General features: G+C 43.7%; 1 protein-coding gene across 3 annotated transcripts in view; it reads right to left on the reverse strand.

Moving 5' to 3' along the window:
- Positions 1-18,500, reverse strand: part of LOC115206288 (septin-4) — a 75,694-nt gene that overhangs the window by 56,876 nt on the left and 318 nt on the right. The window contains exon 2 of one of the 3 annotated variants that reach the window (XM_029773071.1): positions 12,655-12,662. In XM_029773071.1, the coding sequence (XP_029628931.1) occupies positions 12,655-12,662 (8 nt within the window). Of the gene's footprint in view, positions 1-8,890; positions 8,967-12,133; positions 12,230-12,654; positions 12,663-18,500 lie in introns of those variants that run through there. The other 2 variants (XM_029773070.1, XM_029773073.1) reach the window with 2 other exon arrangements.

Here is an 18,500-nt window from a genome sequence, read left to right on the forward strand (position 1 = left end):
AAGTTCCTTGGCGTACAATGCACTGACAATCTGAAATGGTCCACCCACACAGACAGTGTGGTGAAGAAGGTGCACTAGCGCCTCTAACCTCATGAGGCTGAAGAAATTTGGCTTGGCCCCTAAGAACCTCAAACTTTTACAGACGCACAATTGTTAGCATCCTGTATCACCTGACAGGAAGTATGCCTACTTCACCGCCCGAAACCGCAGGGCTCTCCAGAGGGTGGTACCGTCTGCCCAACGTGTCACCGGAGGCACACTGCCTGCCCTCCAGGACACCTACAGCATCCGCTGTCATCACAGGAAGGCCAAAATTAACCACCCAAGACACGGCATCGCTGCAACTCCCATACAGACTCGGGAGAGGCGAAGGTCGAGAGCCATGCATCCTCCGAAACGCAACCCAACCAAGACGCACCGTGTCTTGACACAACGCACATCCAACCCGGAAGCCAGCCGCACCAATGTGTCGGAGGAAACACCGTACACCTGGCGACCTGGTCAACATGCACTGCGCCCGGCCCGCCACAGGAGTCGCTAGTGAGCGATGAGACAAGGATATCCCTGCCGGCCAAACCCTCCCAAGCCCGGATGACGCGGCCGACTGCGACAGAGCCTGGACTCGAACCCAGAATCTCTGGTGGCACAGCTGTGATGCAGTGCCTTAGACCACTGCGCCACCCGGGGGGCTACTGGCCACTTTAATAATGGAACACTAGTCACTTTGATAATGTTTACATACTACTTTACTCATCTTATACTGTATATTAGTCAATACCACTCAGTTGTTGCTCGTCCTAATTTTTATATTACTTTTATATTTGTGTATTCTTAGATCCTAGCTCCAACAGTGCAGTAGATAGGAACACAAGCATTTCGCTACACCCACAATAGCGTCTGGTAAATATGTGTATGTGACCAATAGAATTTGATTTGAGATTCATGGATGGTGGAAATCATTCCACTGTAAGGGGGTACTGCAGCTAATGTTGTCACACACGATACATTCTGAGGAAAGAGGGTGACAGAGCTGACAACGTCATGAATACGATGCGAACGCTTCAAAAAAGGGGCTTAAATCCGTGTGCTGTTATGGATGGCCAGATCGCTAGCAACAACGACAAGAAACTACCAAGTTGTGAATCGTAAGTGGCTCGTTTGATCTTGATACCATGTTTTTGTTTTTGACTGATTTCACGTCTTTGCTAATATGACAAAAATGTGTTAGGTAGTTAGCTAACCAACAACTGTAATGATGTATTTGAGAGACAAGTGCTCATTGTGCAACTTATGTTTTTAATAAACATTGGAAACTATTATTTACATGTCAATCTAAGCCAACCCAGCCTGTTTTGCCCCATAGTTCCGCATGCGTCGGTTTTGTTGCTTAACAACCAACCTGTTTATAAGCAAGCACATTCTTCAACAGTCTTCTTCAGACCAGGTTTAAGTTTGATCAATATTTTTCTAACAAGCTGTTTGTCAAACACTTAACGTCATTTGCTCTTTCCAAAGACATTCCCTTTGAAAGTGACTGGGGAGGACATTGAATTGGACAGAGACCAGAGAGAAGAATAGATCATAGTTAACTCCGGGACCCGTTCTTTGAGGTTACTGCTGCTCTACTCGCGATCACTTCATTAAAGGGTTGCCCAAGGCAAGGCCTAACCCTAGACCAACAGTCGGTCTCCTCCCCGGATGTTTCCCAGGTCCCCTTAAATGGCCAGAGTCTAAAAAGAGATGGAAGAGGTTTAAGAAGTTTTACTGGTTGAAACGAGGAAGCAATTAGTTGAATATTGTCTTTAGTAGGTGTATATAAATGTAAACCCAGGAATGGGCATCCAGGGTCTGTGTCCTCTCTGTACCCTTCGCCGAACCTTCGAAGAAACAACTCAAGTGAATTCACACAGCAGAATGGTGTAATAAATTAGCTTCAGTATGCCACACACAGCATAAGAAAACAGAGCAACCAAAGACATAAATGAGCTGTTACGCGTGTGTGTTTATGTGCGTGCGTCTTTCTCAGATCCCCGACAGCGAGGGCGCAGAGCTATGAAAGAGGGCTGGAATCTGGGAGTGATATAGAATGTGGTCAGGGTTGTGCTACAGGATAACAGGGAGGTCAAGATGCCACAGACATGTCAGGGTGTGTGTGCCAATGTGTGTGTCTGTGTGTAAGATGATCACTTCTATTTTATGCAGGACAAAAAGAGAGGTAGAGGGGGAAATTAAATGAAGAGGGGAGGGAGGAGAATAGGAAGAGGCCACAGTTTGGAATTCTGTGTTCCTGGGAGGCAGCAGGAGCAACAGGTCTCCTCCTCTTTGATCTCTCAATGAGACACGTTGAGTGTTGTTGTTCTGCACCCAAGTCACTCACTACCAAAAAAACACACACACACACACAATGCCCCTGGCTCCATCACACACACACACACTGAGAAAAGTGACTGGACGCTTCTCTTTGGATTCATATTTTCATTCAGACACAGGACAGGTAAAACAACTGCAATGTGGTCCTACTTGTCAGCACAGACAATGTCAGGGATGGTGCTATGAAAGATACTGTATGTATTGTTATTACAGATGAATAGAACAGTAGCCAGAAGGAACATATCAAATTCCTGTTGATACTCTTTATCTCAACAAAACTCTAATCTTACACAAACACAGCCCAAACTGCCTGTGGCAGAGCATCTGTCTAAGTAAGTAATATTGATAATTACAGAAATGTCAACTATTATGAAAAACCATCTGTCAAAAGACGAAGGAAATAGCTGGGACTAGACTGGCTGCTACCGATTTATTACATTAAGTAACCCAGCCGTAGCCAGCACTGCATGGAAGACTACATATGTTGTAAATATTTTCAAAATGATGGCTAGACTGTTTTGTGGTTTGGTTTCCGATGTCAGAACTTGTGCATAAACAGTTGAAGTTAGAAGTTACATACACCTTAGCCAAACACATTTAAACTCAGTTTCACAATTCCTGGCATTTAATCCTAGTAGAAATTCCCTGTTTTAGGTCAGTCAGGATCACCACTTTATTTTAAGAATGTTAAAATGTCAGAATAATAGGAGAGAATTACTTATTTCAGCTTTTATTTCTTTCATCACATTCCCAGTGGGTCAGAAGTTTACATACACTAAATTAGTATTTGGTAGCATTGCCTTTAAAATTGTTTAACTTGGGTCAAACTTTTCAGGTAACCTTCCACAAGCTTCCCACAATAACGTCGGTGAATTTTGGCCCATTCCTCCTGACAGAGATGGTGTAACCGAGTCAGGTTTGTAGGCCACCTTGCTCGCACACGCTTTTTCTGTTCTGCCCACAAATTTTCTATAGGATTGAGTCAGGGCTTTGTGATGGCCACTCCAATACCTTGACTTCGTTATCCTTAAGCCCTTTTGCCACAACTTTGGAAGTATGCTTTGGGCCATTGTCCATTTGGAAGACCAATTTGCGACCAAGCTTTCACTTTCTGACTGATGTCTTGAGATGTTGCTTCAATATATCCACATAATTGTCCTACCTCATGATGCCATCTATTTTGTGAAGTGCACCAGTCCCTCCTGCAGCAAAGCACCCCCACAACATGATGCTGCCACCCCCCGTGCTTCACGGTTGGGATGGTGTTCTTCGGCGTGCAAGCCTCCCCCTTTTTCCTCCAAACATAAATGGTCATTATGGCCAAACACTATTTTGTTTCATCCGACCAGAGGACATTTATCCAAAATGTACGATCTTTATCTCCATGTGCAGTTGCAAACCATAGTCTGGCTTTATGGCGGTTTTGGTGTTCATTCATCTCTAGGAGACAGAACGTGTCTCCTTCCTGAGCAGTATGACGGCTGCGTGGTCCCATGGTGTTTATACTTGCGTACTATTGTTTGTACAGATGAACGTGGTACCTTCAGGCGTTTGGAAATTGCTGCCAAGGATGAACCAGACTTGTGGAGGTCTACAATTTTTTTTCTGAGGTCTTGGCTGATTTCTTTAGATTTTTCCATGATATCAAGCAGAGGCACGGAGTTTGAAGGTAGGCCTTGAAATACATCCACATGTACACCTCCAATTGACGTCAATTAGCCTATCACAAGCTTCTAAAGCCATGACATCATTTTCTGGAATTTTCCAAGCTGTTTAAGAGGCACAGTAAACTTCTGACCCACTGGAATTGTGATACAGTGAATTATAAGTGAAATAATCAGTCTGTAAACAATTGTTGGAAAAATTACTTGTGTCATGCAAAGTCGACGTCCTAACCGACTTGCCAAAACTATAGTTTGTTAAAAGTAAATTTGTGGAGTGGTTGAAAAATGAGTTTATGATTCCAACCTAACTGTATGTAAACTTCAACTGTATATATTTTATATAGATTGTTGTTGGGGACAGCCCTACTGTAGGTTGGTCTCAATACTGTATCCCTGTCTGTACTACTGTAGGTTTGTCTGTGTGTATGAGGCTAACTGTGGGTTTGTAATACTGAACCTTAGAACAGACAGTAGGGCTGTCCCCAACAACAACAAAAATCTTGTTCTTTCAACCAATCAATCGTATTTTCCCCATATATAGACACACCCTGCGTTCGAATAAAATCAACTATATGCATTGAGCTTGTCTGATGCTTAAAGCTTATGGTTTAATGAAATAAGACAAAAGCCTCAAGAGGGTGCCAGAGATCTAGATAAGCAGGGAACAAAATAAAATAATAAAAATGTTTAAAAAAAAATTTTAAAAAATTGACCTGACCCAACTGTTCTCCTCCCACTCCTGCTGGCTTTTGCAGATTCTGCCATTACTCTCCTGAAGTTGCCGGTAATAGGCTACATGAGGAGTCGGCAACCTTTTATGTCAAATGCCAATTTATCTTACCATATCTACCAATCTGTGTGGCAGTTATGGTTTTCAAAAGCAAATGTGAAAAAGTTTCATTTATAATAAACGTCTCCATATCTCAATATCATTGTCATGTGGTTAATCAAAATTCGATCCAAATCCAAATGAAAATTATGCAAACCTAAAAAGTAACTTCTATTGCATTGCCAACCATATAAAAATAGCTTACATGAAGCCAACAAATAAAAACATTGCATCCTCCAAGAATTAAACATCCTGATAAAAATAAATATCCTATAAATCACATTGAAGACAGGCCATGTGTAGCCAATGAACATTGTATAACATTGTATAAAATATTCTGGGCCCTCAGAGTTTCCCACCAGTGAGCTCGGGACAGACACAGCTGGAGGCTATTTGTGCAAGGGATAAGAATCAGTGCTCGACTTGGGCAGGAGCTCACTGGAACTGAGTACCGACACCTCAAAATGTTCTACTGCTTGAGCTCCGGCTCCTCTTATAGAATATTAGCTCAAAGTATTGTGGAGCTCCTGCACCTAAATATAAACAGTACCAGCACCCAAAATGAGTACCGGTACCCATTTCAGTCCAAGTCAAGCAAAATAAGAAGAAATCAGGTAGGCCTATTTTATGACGTTTCCACTAGATCAGAGCATGACATTTTCCCTTTTCACGCTGAGTGGTTACTGGAAGGGAGAGAGCTGGAAATACTTTTTAAATACATTGAGGAACTATTGTAATTCTCATTTGCTCGTTGTTTGAGGTGAAGAAAATATTACTTTGAGAAGCTCCACAGGTCATCATCAGTGGTGGTGCGTTAAGCCAATCAGAAATACTATCAGATCCCCAAAATGGGAACACTTATATGCCGACATTTTCACACTGGCCAGGTAGCCTATCGGCCTACTTCTATGCGTGCACGTCCACTCTACATTGACAGGTGTATCCAAACAAAAGACAATGACTAAATTGACAGAACTCGTAAATTAAATAAACCAAAACGCTTCTCACAAGTGTAGAATAGGTTGTGTCCTCTACAAACAATGTGTCCACTCCGACAATGATAACAGTAAGACTGGAATAATAATATTGAATGCATTAACAGAAATTACCATAACCAAAGTAACAAACATTGTAGATAAGAAATGATAGGAATGAACAGTACATGTATTACTGGTGATATGTAATGGGGAATTGATAGACTAACAATCAAATGCAAACAATTCACAAAAGTTATGAATGTGCACAATGAATGTGCACAAATTGGCAGGAGAGAGCGCATTCTGGAGAGAGTGCATTGTGCATCTGGGCGCATGGTCAATCCGACGTCTGCATTGGCCATACAACATTTATGGTGATATGGCCTCAGCAGAAGTCAGGGAATTCATACTTCTTGCACTTTGCGGAGCAGTGCAGAGCTGTTGTCAAGAAAGTGAGTGTTTTCTACATTTTTTGTCCCCACATACCGTCAACCAATCATGTCAATGCAGAGCTATACAGAGCCCTCCGGATTGTTAAAACATTTGGGAGGCGCATGGCGATGCGGTACAGAGCTCAATTTGGCCTCTGGAGGCTCCGCAATTGCATCACACCCTCCATATGAAGCCTCCAATCACATTTTCAGATCATGCATAAAAACATTTGTTACTGAGCGACTAAAACAATCTCGGTTGACCAACAGCAAAACAATCGACCAGTCAACTAATTGGCGTGAGCCCTAACAGACAGGGATACAGTACTGAGACAAACCTACAGTAGTACAGGCAGGGATACAGTACTGAGACAAACCTACAGTAGTACAGGCAGGGATACAGTACTGAGACAAACCTACAGTAGTACAGGCAGGGATACAGTACTGAGACAAACCTACAGTAGTACAGGCAGGGATACAGTACTGAGACAAACCTACAGTAGTACAGGCAGGGATACAGTACTGAGACAAACCTACAGTAGTACAGGCAGGAATACAGTACTGAGGCAAACCTACAGTAGTACAGGCAGGGATACAGTACTGAGACAAACCTACAGTAGTACAGGCAGGGATACAGTATTGGACTAGATGTAAACAGCGTGGGCGATCTATCCCATGGAGCCAGGCTAGGACCAGGTGCATTTTTATGAGCCGTGTGTTTGAGTGAGTGGGATGGAGTGGTGTGTGTGTGTGTGCGTGAGATAGAGGGTGTGTGTGTGTGTGTGTGTGAGAGAGAGGGACAGAGGGGTGTGTGAGTGTGTGTTCAGAGAGATGCTGGGGTCTCCTGTTAATTTTTGGCTGTGTCTAAATGACAGGGAGGGTAGTGTGGCAACTTGAAGTTTCAAAGGGCAGCCGTTCAAAGCCAAGGAAACAACACGGATCACACACACACACCTCACTGACTGACTTCTACTATTGCTACTGTCCCCCTACACACCTCACTGGGCTGTGACTCCATGGGAGTTCTGTGAATCAGTCTAGCCTCCAATACCTGTGTCATTGCATTGAAGACAACATGTTATCTGACTATTGAGATGCATCCTAAATGTAGTAGCTCCACCAAAACATCCCATCCTAATGTTCCCATACACAAATGGTGCCGTCTACACTCTTTTTTCCCCGTCACCCCTACCTCCCTCCTGTCATGTCACAGCACGCTACCGCATTCCATGCTACAGCTACTACACCAAGCCTCTAAATCATCACCATGCAGGAGCTGCCCTCCTGTCTCTGTCTCCGATGGGTGGGATGGAATGACTATTGAGTAACTAGTGGTTTGGTTCAGTCTAGGCACACTGGATGCCAGTGGCTTAGTTGGTGTGGACCCTGGTCTGTCTCTCCTCTCTCGTCTCCTCCATGCTCTTCATCTGCTCGCCACTCATCTATCATTCTCTCGATTATCATCCATCTTTCTCCTCTAGGCTCATTTCCACATGCTGACCTGGTGCATCTGGAAGTGTTTAAGGGTGTGGCTGCAGCTGGGTAGCATTAAGCATTGCCGATTCCAGAAGCACCACCTGTCACCTCATCACACACACACACACACACACACACACACACACACACACGCACACGCACACGCACCCGCCACACTTGGGTTTGTTGTTGAGGTTTATTCCCGAGAGGCTGAGACGGAAGAAAAACTCTGAGGTCATTGTGACACACCATTGAGTGATCTTTGTGCAGCAATTACATGTTAGAAACATTGTTTGGCTCATGAACAAACCACAGAGAGATGTCAGTAACGGTTCTACACCAACTGCTTCACAAATCAGTCTCAGCCAGTCTTATTAGCTTAAACAGGATCTCACAGACAGTCATGTGTAGTTACCATACCGCAGATCAGATATACCACTCTCTCAGTCTGACAGGGAGTGACTCAGTCAGTCTGCTCTGCTTCATTCAGTTAGAGTGATAGAATGTCTGGATGTTAGAATGCAGAGAGCAGCGTTGTAGTTAGTGTTCCATCACTTACATCCCCATAAGGCAGACTAACAGGATTGGGTGTCTGTTTCAGAGCCTCAAATCTCAGCACACACAACAGTCAATCAATCCTCACATCTAACTCTCTCTGTGATACACAGCTTAGATGGGAATTCTGTCTATATAGAAGTCAGCAGAACTTAGCAATGGCATATAGACAGGGAGTTTTTCAGAAAGAATGAGAGCATGCATGCATGCATGCAAAGAATTATGGATCAGTGTCTGTTTGTTCTTGGTTTGCAGTAAACAGTTGCTGGGATTGAAAAGGATTCCCCCAAAACCCAAATCTAGAAGTTACTGGAATTTAGCATGTGTTGTGTGTGAAAATGCAGCAACAACTACACAACAAATCCAACTCTAGAGAAGAGAATTCAGCTCAACACAGAATAGATGAGGGTAACGATTCACACGCAGACCAGACATCCGCTTTCTCTGCAGCTCCAAATGCAGTCAGTCAGAAAACTACCCAACATACTGTATGTCAACAGGGATAAATGGACAACAGACATGTTTTAAGGCTCATCCTTCAAAAAAGGAAAGAAATTGACCTAGACATTTAAACTGCAGAGGACTTACCCCAAATCCTCCTTCACCTCCAGCGCCACCCATCAAAATCAGAACCCTCTTCCCCCAGGAGTCTCATCCTTTCTGGGGTAGCTTGAGCAGGATAGTGGCTTCTCTGGTTCAAGCCTGGTGATAAACCCCCCCCCCCCCCCAGCCTGCTGGGTGAGTGCTGGGACCCCAGTACGGGCCATGGGAATCGAGCTGGGGTATATTTATAGCCAGGCCCCTCTCTGGTGGGGGGGACAGAGGGGAGATAGAGGCTTGGCAGGGGCTGCTGGGGACACTTCTTTGGGGGTTCCAAGGAATGCCCGGGTCGACTGAAAGCCTGGGGAAATGGAGGCTCAAATAGGGCCAGACTGACATGGGACATCTGTGGAGCCGGATGGGGACCGAGCCCTGAGTCTGCTGAACTAACAGGCCCTAGTCGGGACAGGAAGTAGTGACTGATCACAGGAAGTGAGGTAGTAAAGTGTTGAGCCTTCGTCTGACTTTACATCCAGCTTGACTTGTATTTCAAATCTATATCATACCACTTCCATATGGAAACAAATGAGGAACATTGATAATGACAATGTTTATTGTCAATCAAGAGGATATTCTTTCAGGTGCTAGACACCGCTACATATCCACAACAACAAAACATCCTTCAAGGCATTGGAAGGGTTATGTGCTCTAGCATCAAAACAACCTGAGGAGGTCATTAGTGTCATCTCTCATTACCCAGCATCCCCTGGGGTGGATTTATGGGTCCAGTTAATTCTCTACCCCCCCCCAGAGTGGACCACACCACTGCTACATGGAGGCTAGAGGTGGGGACAGAGACAAGGAATAGTGATGCCCCGTGTACTGTAGTGTAGTAGATCATTGTAAGTTCTACATTGACACAGTCTTAACTCCTGACATGAGAGAGGCAGACACCAGTGGTGGTTAGATAACTTCAACTGAGGACCCATTCAGACTCACGGAGAGCCGATTCTAAGTTCTTCAGAGACACTTAGTTTCACTCTGCTCTTGACTTCCCACAACCTTGGGTGTCGCGTGTCTTGCAGCTCCTAACTCGATTGTGTCCCCACCCTGGTGTCAAACTGTGAGAGCCTGAGGGTGGTCTGTCACAAAATGCCACCGCTAGAGACTTGGTGTCCGAATCGCAATGTCACAATCACACGCCACATTTCCCCAGACAGAGCTGAGAGAAGAATTAAGCCCAAGCACTTCCCCACTGAGATGAACACACAATGACAACTCTGGTTGCAGTGACAGTACGCCACCCACTTAGCTAGTGACCCAAAGCCTGGTGATATGAAGTAGAATGGCTCCATTGTTTGGCATGGGTCCTCAGATATAGGTAAAGCTAAGATAATGTAGAGTATTGGGTGACAGATTTCAATCCATGCAGTAATTCATCTGTACTGTATAGAATTCATTATTCTCTAAATTTTGATATGAGTTTTAATCATAGTACACTTAATGCTCCCTCTAAGCTGCGCACGGGCGCACTGTAGCCCCGAGACTGCAGCACAGCCGGGACAGTCGCTCAGAGCGCAGAATAAATACAAGCCCACAGAGAGAAGCACAAGACTGAACTTCACTCAACTTTCTAGAGTTTCCCCTGTTTAGTTAACACTATCAACGTTTCCCTTTACTGTGACAATTGTGATGTTGCACACGACTCAGCCCGTACTCTACACAGACTGGTGCGGCATAGACAATCAGAGCTACAGTAGGCCTATATGCAAATAGACCTTTGTCTTATGGATCTGTGGCGGTTACTTTGAACTGGACTGTGTTTACAGCTGTGGTCTTGAGTAGATGCGCTTGTTTTGAGATCACGTGTGCACATTTTGTTCATATCCTTTGCTAGTTAGTGAGTCATTAGCCCAGTTATACATAATTTGTAGTCAGCAATAGGGGAGTGATTACTTCCTACAAGAGATAGAACAGCTATTTCCATGTTAAAATGTTACGGGATACATTTTCTCAATTTTTTGATGGTAGGTCACTCTGGTAGGCCTAGATTATGATCAAATAGCCACAGTAGCCTACTTGGCCACTGTTAACTGTAACTTAAAGCAGGTAAAGCCTCAGGTGTCAACAGTAAACATGCACTGGAAGTTGCACAGAATTTTCAACATTCAAGTTTGCTCTCAGCAGAACTACAAATTTGCCTGAAAAAAATAAACGGAACAATGGTTGCACTATAGTTGATGTGGCCTGATCTAGATAAAAGTACTTTTGAGTAGTTACAGCACGCCAATAGCAAATGATAATATCAAAACCAACCTGCTAGGCATGCTTGGTGGCGACACCTCACACATCTATTTTTACAGGCATTGTCACTGTTAACTGGCGTCACTGGTTTACAGCTGTCAATCATGCGAGGGATGGACAGGGTGTGGCTACACACACACACACACTTGACGTCCGCAGGATATCCAGTGGCACGCACACACAGGGAAGGAAAACACCCAGCATCCATCCACTGCAGTAGCTAATAGGCTAATAAAGTCTAACTATAGCCTCTTCCCTCCACCATGGCCACAGTGACAGGCTGTAATTGAAGGCGAGGGATATAGGCCTAATGCTGGGTTGACTATAAGCCACAGACAGACCGACAAAGAGAGAGAGAGAGAAACCCTGGTTCTCGTTGACAGTGAAGAGATCTGTGGTTAGTCACTGTGCTTCCCTGCCCAGAACTGGCACCGTCCAGAGACAGTGATGACATCATCACTCAGAAAATGTGTGTTTGTATGCGTGTGTGTCTTTTCACAACTAGAGAGACAGGAAACCACAGTCACCCTCTCGCCCCACCACACCCCAGAGTCCGGCATGGGCTGGGCTGAAGCCAGGGATGGTCACAGTGGAAGAGTATAGGCTACACTGCAGAGCTGAAGTTTGTGCTTTGTGATCAAACTGTCGGTGAAGTTTAATGAACAGGGAATGCATTCATGGATCTGAAGACCTCAACATCGATCTTCTCTCATACCCAGAAGGGGCTTTTGCTTAAACCTAAACCCCAGTAGATCCAGTGGCTCTCTAGCCTCTAGCTCATGACTCAATCACATGGCTCTCTACTCTCTTTGTAGCTCATGACTGGATCCCGTAGAGAACTGAGAATTCGTCTCTGGGCGTTCCCTCTCGGTGCTGCAGCAGTTACAGTAGCTGTGTGTCCCAGGGGTAAGGAATGCTGCTTAGAGGAAGGAACAGCTCCTTCACATACACTCATACGGACCCACTCTGCTGTGTTTGGAAACAAACCTCTCCCGCCAAACAGCTGTAGGGCCGTGGGATGTAGACAACACTGGGATGTGTGCTTGTGTGAGTGTGACCGGGCTCCATCCCTCACGGGAAGCTACGGACAGTGGAATTGTTGGTGCCATCACTTGCCTACATGCATGGGGTCAAAAACAGACCTGGTGCTCATCTCAGCTGTCACCTTGCTTGGGACATGAGACTAGAAAAACTGAGTTCAACACCAGACCACACAGCAGTACACCTTTTACCCTGTCAGGTATGTGGAGGCCAACACAAATCCTCTCAGCAAACATTCATTACCCAACTCAACACCTTTCACTGTCAAAAATAAAATGTTCCCTTTCCCTACTACAGATAGCTTCCCTTTTACCAAAATACCAAGGTATCAGTCACTTGCAGGCCTATTCAGTAGCTCAAAAGTTCTGGACCAAGAGGTCATTATCAGGCCAGTCAATCAACATCACCAATGATGATGCAATGTGTACAGTAGGAGGCTGAGTAAAAGAAAAATAATGTCTTCTTACCTCATCATCTGTCCAGAGGAAGATTGGATGGGATGGCAGAGAAGCAGATGGTTCCAGAGTCCACACACACGTATGCAGGTTGATGGATACAGGGAAAAAATTAAATAAAGGAAAACATTAATTTACAACATCTGAAATTCCATTCCATCAAATCCAGAGACTGTCCATAACACATGTTAATCTCAACCTGTGTTTGATCTGGATTATACGATACTGTTAGGTTCAGGTTGTGGTGTTGGCTTGGATGTACTGGAGATAACATCTCAGTGTCATAACCTCGGAATCATAATACTGATGTAGCTCCCAGTGTGGTTGGTTCTTGGATAGTCTGGTTGTTAGCCAGACGAGAAGAAAGCATCGTTATCAACGTTGCTGACACAATGTCTGACTAACCAGCTGTTGATGGCTATTAAAAGCCACTAGCTGTTAAACAAATTGCAATGTGTGAGAATGTGTGAGAGAGCGAGAAAAACACAAGGGGAGTGTGAGGAAGCAAGTGTGTGTGTGTGTGTGTGTGTGCGCGCATGAATAGATAAAATGTGTGTGAGGGAGAGAAAAGTATGCACATACTTGTGTGTACTAGAGACTGTGCGTGCTTACAGCTTATACTATACACAGCATACTACGTCAAAAGGGGCAGCGGCTCGACATATTTCTAAGTTTAGGCTGGGCGCCAGCCAGCGACATCAAACCCACAATTCCTACCCAGACCTTCTGAGGAAAATGTAGCCTGACTGAAAGCAAGGCAGAGACTCAATATCACCAGTATGCTGGAGATGTTCTATTCAGTACACAGTTTACCTTCCATGCACCTCTTAATATGATATACTTTTTCTAACAACTATGTAAAGCAAGGCAGAGAAAGGGCTGCTGGGTTTACATGGAGGCTACAGAGCACACACTCCAGAGCAGAGGGGACATGTGGAGCTGGTATAAGGAGATTACAGACTCACACCACCACCATGTATGCATGCTATGATCACTTCAGACACAGCCGTTCCTAATCCACGCTCACGCAATTATCCCCACAGCTGACCAAAGGGATGCACTTTTTCGTTCTCTTTAAAAACAAGATTTGCGGTAAAATACAATTTTAGGTCGAAGTCCCTCTGCAATGCCCTGCAAGTGAATTCCATCAATTGTGTCCATCTACCGTTTCACTGATTGAAATGCGTTACCTCAAAGTCTGAGGCAATTGGCAAGGCATGTCACAAAATGTCTTCCAAGACAGTAAGACATAACATCTCATAAGATGGGGATAGCCTACATACAGTACCAGTCAAAAGTTTGGACACACCTACTCATTCCAGGGTTGTCTTTATTTTTTACATTGCAGAATAATAGTGAAGACATCAAAACTATGAAATACTACGTGATTCCATTTGTGTTAAGCAAAACATTTATAAAAAATAAATTAAAAAATAAATTAAAATGTGTTAAACCAATCAAAATATATTTTATATTTGAGATTCTTCAAAGTAGCCACCCTTTGCCTTGACAGCTTGGCACACTCTTGGCATTCTCTCAACCAGCTTCACGAGGTACTCACCTAGAATGCATTTCAACTAACAGGTGTGCCTTGTTAAAAAAGTGATTATCTTTCCTTCTTAATGCATTTGAGCCAATCAGTTGTGTTGTGACAAGTTAGGGCTATCGTCTGTATACAACCCCTATTTGGTGAAAGACCAAGTCCATATTATGGCAAGAAGAGCTCAAATAAGCAAAGAGGAACGACAGTCTATCGTTACTTCAAGACATGACGGTCAGTCAATACGGAACATTTCAAGAACTTTGAACATTTCTTCAAGTTCAGTCGCAAAAACCATCAAGTGCTATGATGAAATTGGCTCTCACGAGGACCGCCACAGGAAAGGAAGATCCAGAGTTACCTCTGCTGAGGAGGATAAGTTAGTTATCAGCCTCAGAAATTGCAGCCCAAATAAATGCTTCATGGAGTTCAAGTAACAGACACATCTTTAACATCAACTGTTCAGAGGAGACAGTTGAAATCAGGCCTTCATGGTCGAATTGCTGCAAAAGAAACCACTACTAAAAAGGACACCAATAAGAAGAGACTTGCTTGGGCCAAGAAACACGAGCAATGGACATTAGACCAGTGGAAATCTGTGCTTTGGTTTGATGAGTCCAAATTAGAGATTTTTGGATACAACCGCTAGGTCTTTGTGAGATGCAGAGTAGGTGAACGGATGATCTCGGAATGTGTGGTTCCCACTGTGAAGCACGGAGGAGGTGGTGTGATGGTGTGCGGGTGCTTTGCTGGTGACACTGTCAGGGATTTATTTTGAAGTCAAGGCACACTTAACCAGCATTGGTACCACAGAATTCTGCAGTGATACACCATCCCATCTGGTTTGCACTTAGTGGGACTATCATTTGTTTTTCAACAGGACAATGAACCAAAACACCTCCAGGCTGTGTAAGGGCCATTTGACCAAGGAGGAGAGTGCTGGAGTGCTGCATCAGATGACCTGGCCTCCACAAATCACCTGACCTCAACCCAATTGAGATGGTTTGGGATGAGTTGGACAGCAGATTGAAGGAAAAGCAGCCAACAACTGCTCAGCATATGTGGGAACTCTTTCAAGACTGTTGGAAAAGCATTCCTCATGAAGCTGGTTGAGAGAATACCAAGAGTGTGCAAAGCTGTCAAGGCAAAGGGTGGCTACTTTGAAGAATCTAAAATATATTTTGATTTGTTTAACACTTTTTTGGTTACTACATGATTCCATGTGTTATTTCATAGTTTTGACGTCTTCAATTATTTTACAATGTAGAAAATAGTAAATATAAAAGAAAACCAAGGAATGAGTAGGTGTGTCCAAACTATTGACTGGTACTGTACATACAACAAAATACCAAGTCTATATACTGTAACAATGGCTGTACTGATAATATAATGCCTGGCCTTCTTGATTTCAGTGTGGATTGTGTGATGACCTACATGGAGTGCCTCTCTAACCATGATGCTGTATGCGAGGCCACAGTGGTCTGGGATGGCTGTGTCTCTCCAACGAGAGCTCACTGAGGAATGTCCACCGCTAGCCACTTTGACTGGGCCGGACATCAGCAGCCATGGGTTCAAATGGTATTTGTTTAATTACAAATACTTTTAGCCACGCTTGATTGAGCTTGCCTGGTGCAGTGGAGTCAATGGGATAGTTCCAAAATTGCTAACCCCCCATATGGCACTTCAGACAGGCTCAATTAAACTCTTAGAGAATTTGTAAGATTTCAAATAGTATTTGAACTCGGGCCTCTGGTCAGTCTCTACTGGATGTTTTCCCAGCTGGACTACAGAGGACAGCCGCTTCCTCTACATTAACGTCCTACTGTAAAGTAGTAGGGTTCCTTCCCAATGTTTTGGGTTGGGTATCAAAAGGTTGGGTCTTATATTTGTACTTGTTTAAGCAAGAGCCAATTTCTAATGAGTTAAAATCAGTTAATAGGTTAATTACACAGGCGTAGTGTCCAATTTGAGCTACTATAATCAGGGACCGTTGACAACTAAAAATGGAAGGAAGAAGGCGGCCAAATTAAAACCTTGCTCGGTCTCAGAAAGTAATACAATTTAGTGATGATCGTCGAGTTCACAAAAACCTACAACCTGTATTTGGAAAAGGGACAATGGACTGAGAAAAAGCCACTGTTTCAGTCTACTTATACCATATAAAGGAATACATGACCGTCAGCTGACTCTGCCCGCTGCAGTAAAATACATCCATGATCAACTCCAGTGTAGATTTGGCCTTGTGTTTTAGGTTATTGTCCTGCTGAAAGGTGAATGCATCTCCCAGTGTCTAGTGGAAAGCTGACTGAACCAGGTTTTCCTCTAGGATTTTGCCTCTGCTTAGCCCCATTCCATGTTTTATTTCTTAATCTTGAACAACTCCCCAGTCCTTAACGATTACAAGCATGCCCATAACCTGACACAGCAACCACTATGCTTGAAAATGGTACTCAGTAATGTATTGTATCTGACCCAAACATAACACCTTGTATTTAGGACAAAAAGTTAATTGCTTTCCCACAATATTTTGCTGTACTACTTTAGTGCCTTGTTGCAAACAGGATGCATGTTTTGGAATATTTTTATTCTGTACAGGCTTCCTTCCCCCCCCCCCCAACTCTCATTTAGGTAAGTATTTTGGAGTAACTACAATGTTGTTGATCCATCCTCAGTTCTCCTATCACAGCCATTAAACTCTGTTTAAAGTCACCATTGGCCTAATCCCTGAGGGGTTTCCTTCCTCTCTGGCAACTGATTAAGGAAGGATGCCTGCATCTTTGTAGTGACTGGGTATATTGATACACCATCCAAAGTGTAATTAATAACTTCATTATGCTCAAAGGAATATTCAATGTCTGCTTTTTTATCCATCTTTACGAGACATTGAAAACCCTCCCTGGTCTTTGTGGTTGAATCTGTATTTGAAATGCACTGCTCGACTGGGGGACCTTACAGATAATTGTATGTGTGTGGTACAGAGATGAGGTAGTCATTCAAAAATCATGTTAAACACTATTATTGCACACAGAGTGCATCCATACAACTTATTTATGCTTGCCATAACAAAGGGATTGAATACCTATTGACTCAAGACATTTCAGCTTTTTATTTTTTTATTCATTTGTAAACATTTTGAAAAACATCCTTCCACTTTGACATTATGGGATATTGTGTGAAGGCCAGTGTCAAACACATCTCAATTTAATTCATTCTAAATTCAGGCTGTAACAAAACAAAATGTGGAAAAAGTCAAGGGGTGTGAATACTTTCAGAAGGCACTGTATCTCCCCCTTTCTCTTAAGGCAAAAGTCTGGCCTAACCAGATGTCCATCAGTGGTGGCATCATCGGGGCACAGAGCTAAAAGGAAAATAATTACAGTCAGGCACAAGTACACACAATCAGTGTGGAATTGTGAAACGTTCATTCACTCCGTGACTTGTGTTGTATGCAAAAGAAACTCTATGCTCTCTACAGAAACAGTCAGGTCATCATTGGATAAGACCTAGTCAGGAGTAAAAACAATGCTCACCCTGATACAGAGAGTACCAGGGTAGACACAGATGAGCCAGTTTCCCTAGAGGCTGACTGGAGAATAAAGGGCTTTATTCAACTGGAGGAAAGGTATTCTCCAAAACGTCAGTTAGTGCAATGGTCAGGGGCGCAACTTTCACTGGGAACATGTCCCCACCACATTTCATTTCTGCCCTTGGAATGTGATACAAAACAATGCATCGGTGTGCTTTAGGACCATGCGGACGCAATATGCAGATTAGACAAGGAAATTATATATCCACCACTTCTTGTGAACTGCATAGCCGATCACTTGAAGGTATGGATGGCTTTTCCCCACTTACTTTCCTGCCTAAAAGGGTCAAACTCAGCCCAACAAGACAGCATAAGCCATAAATCTGATTTATGACCACTGTTTAAAGTAAATATGTAACGACTCAGGGAGCGGGTTTTCGTGGGTATTTCTGGTGTACCAGAAACTTCTCTCTGCAAGTGAAGGCATACATTTTTCGCATAAACTAGTCATTTACCTCCCCTCTCTCCTACTGGTCCATAAATAGTACTGTGCTGTGTTGTGTGTCACATAATTATTGCATAACTATACATTCCTCTAGGCACCACTTTAACAAACAATACGTGTACGACCAGCAATCTGTACGCCAGCCTAGATAAATACGATCCCAACGAAGGAGCGCACGAAACGCAGCAGGGCGCAAAACCACCTGCGATGCAAACAAACCGACCAATTGGGAATTGTTTTCCGAAATTCTCCTCCGAGTACACCTGCATAGGCTCATTATTGGCACA

The sequence above is a fragment of the Salmo trutta genome, chromosome 13, assembly GCF_901001165.1.
Source record: "Salmo trutta chromosome 13, fSalTru1.1, whole genome shotgun sequence".
NCBI classification, from domain to species: Eukaryota; Metazoa; Chordata; class Actinopteri; order Salmoniformes; family Salmonidae; genus Salmo; species Salmo trutta.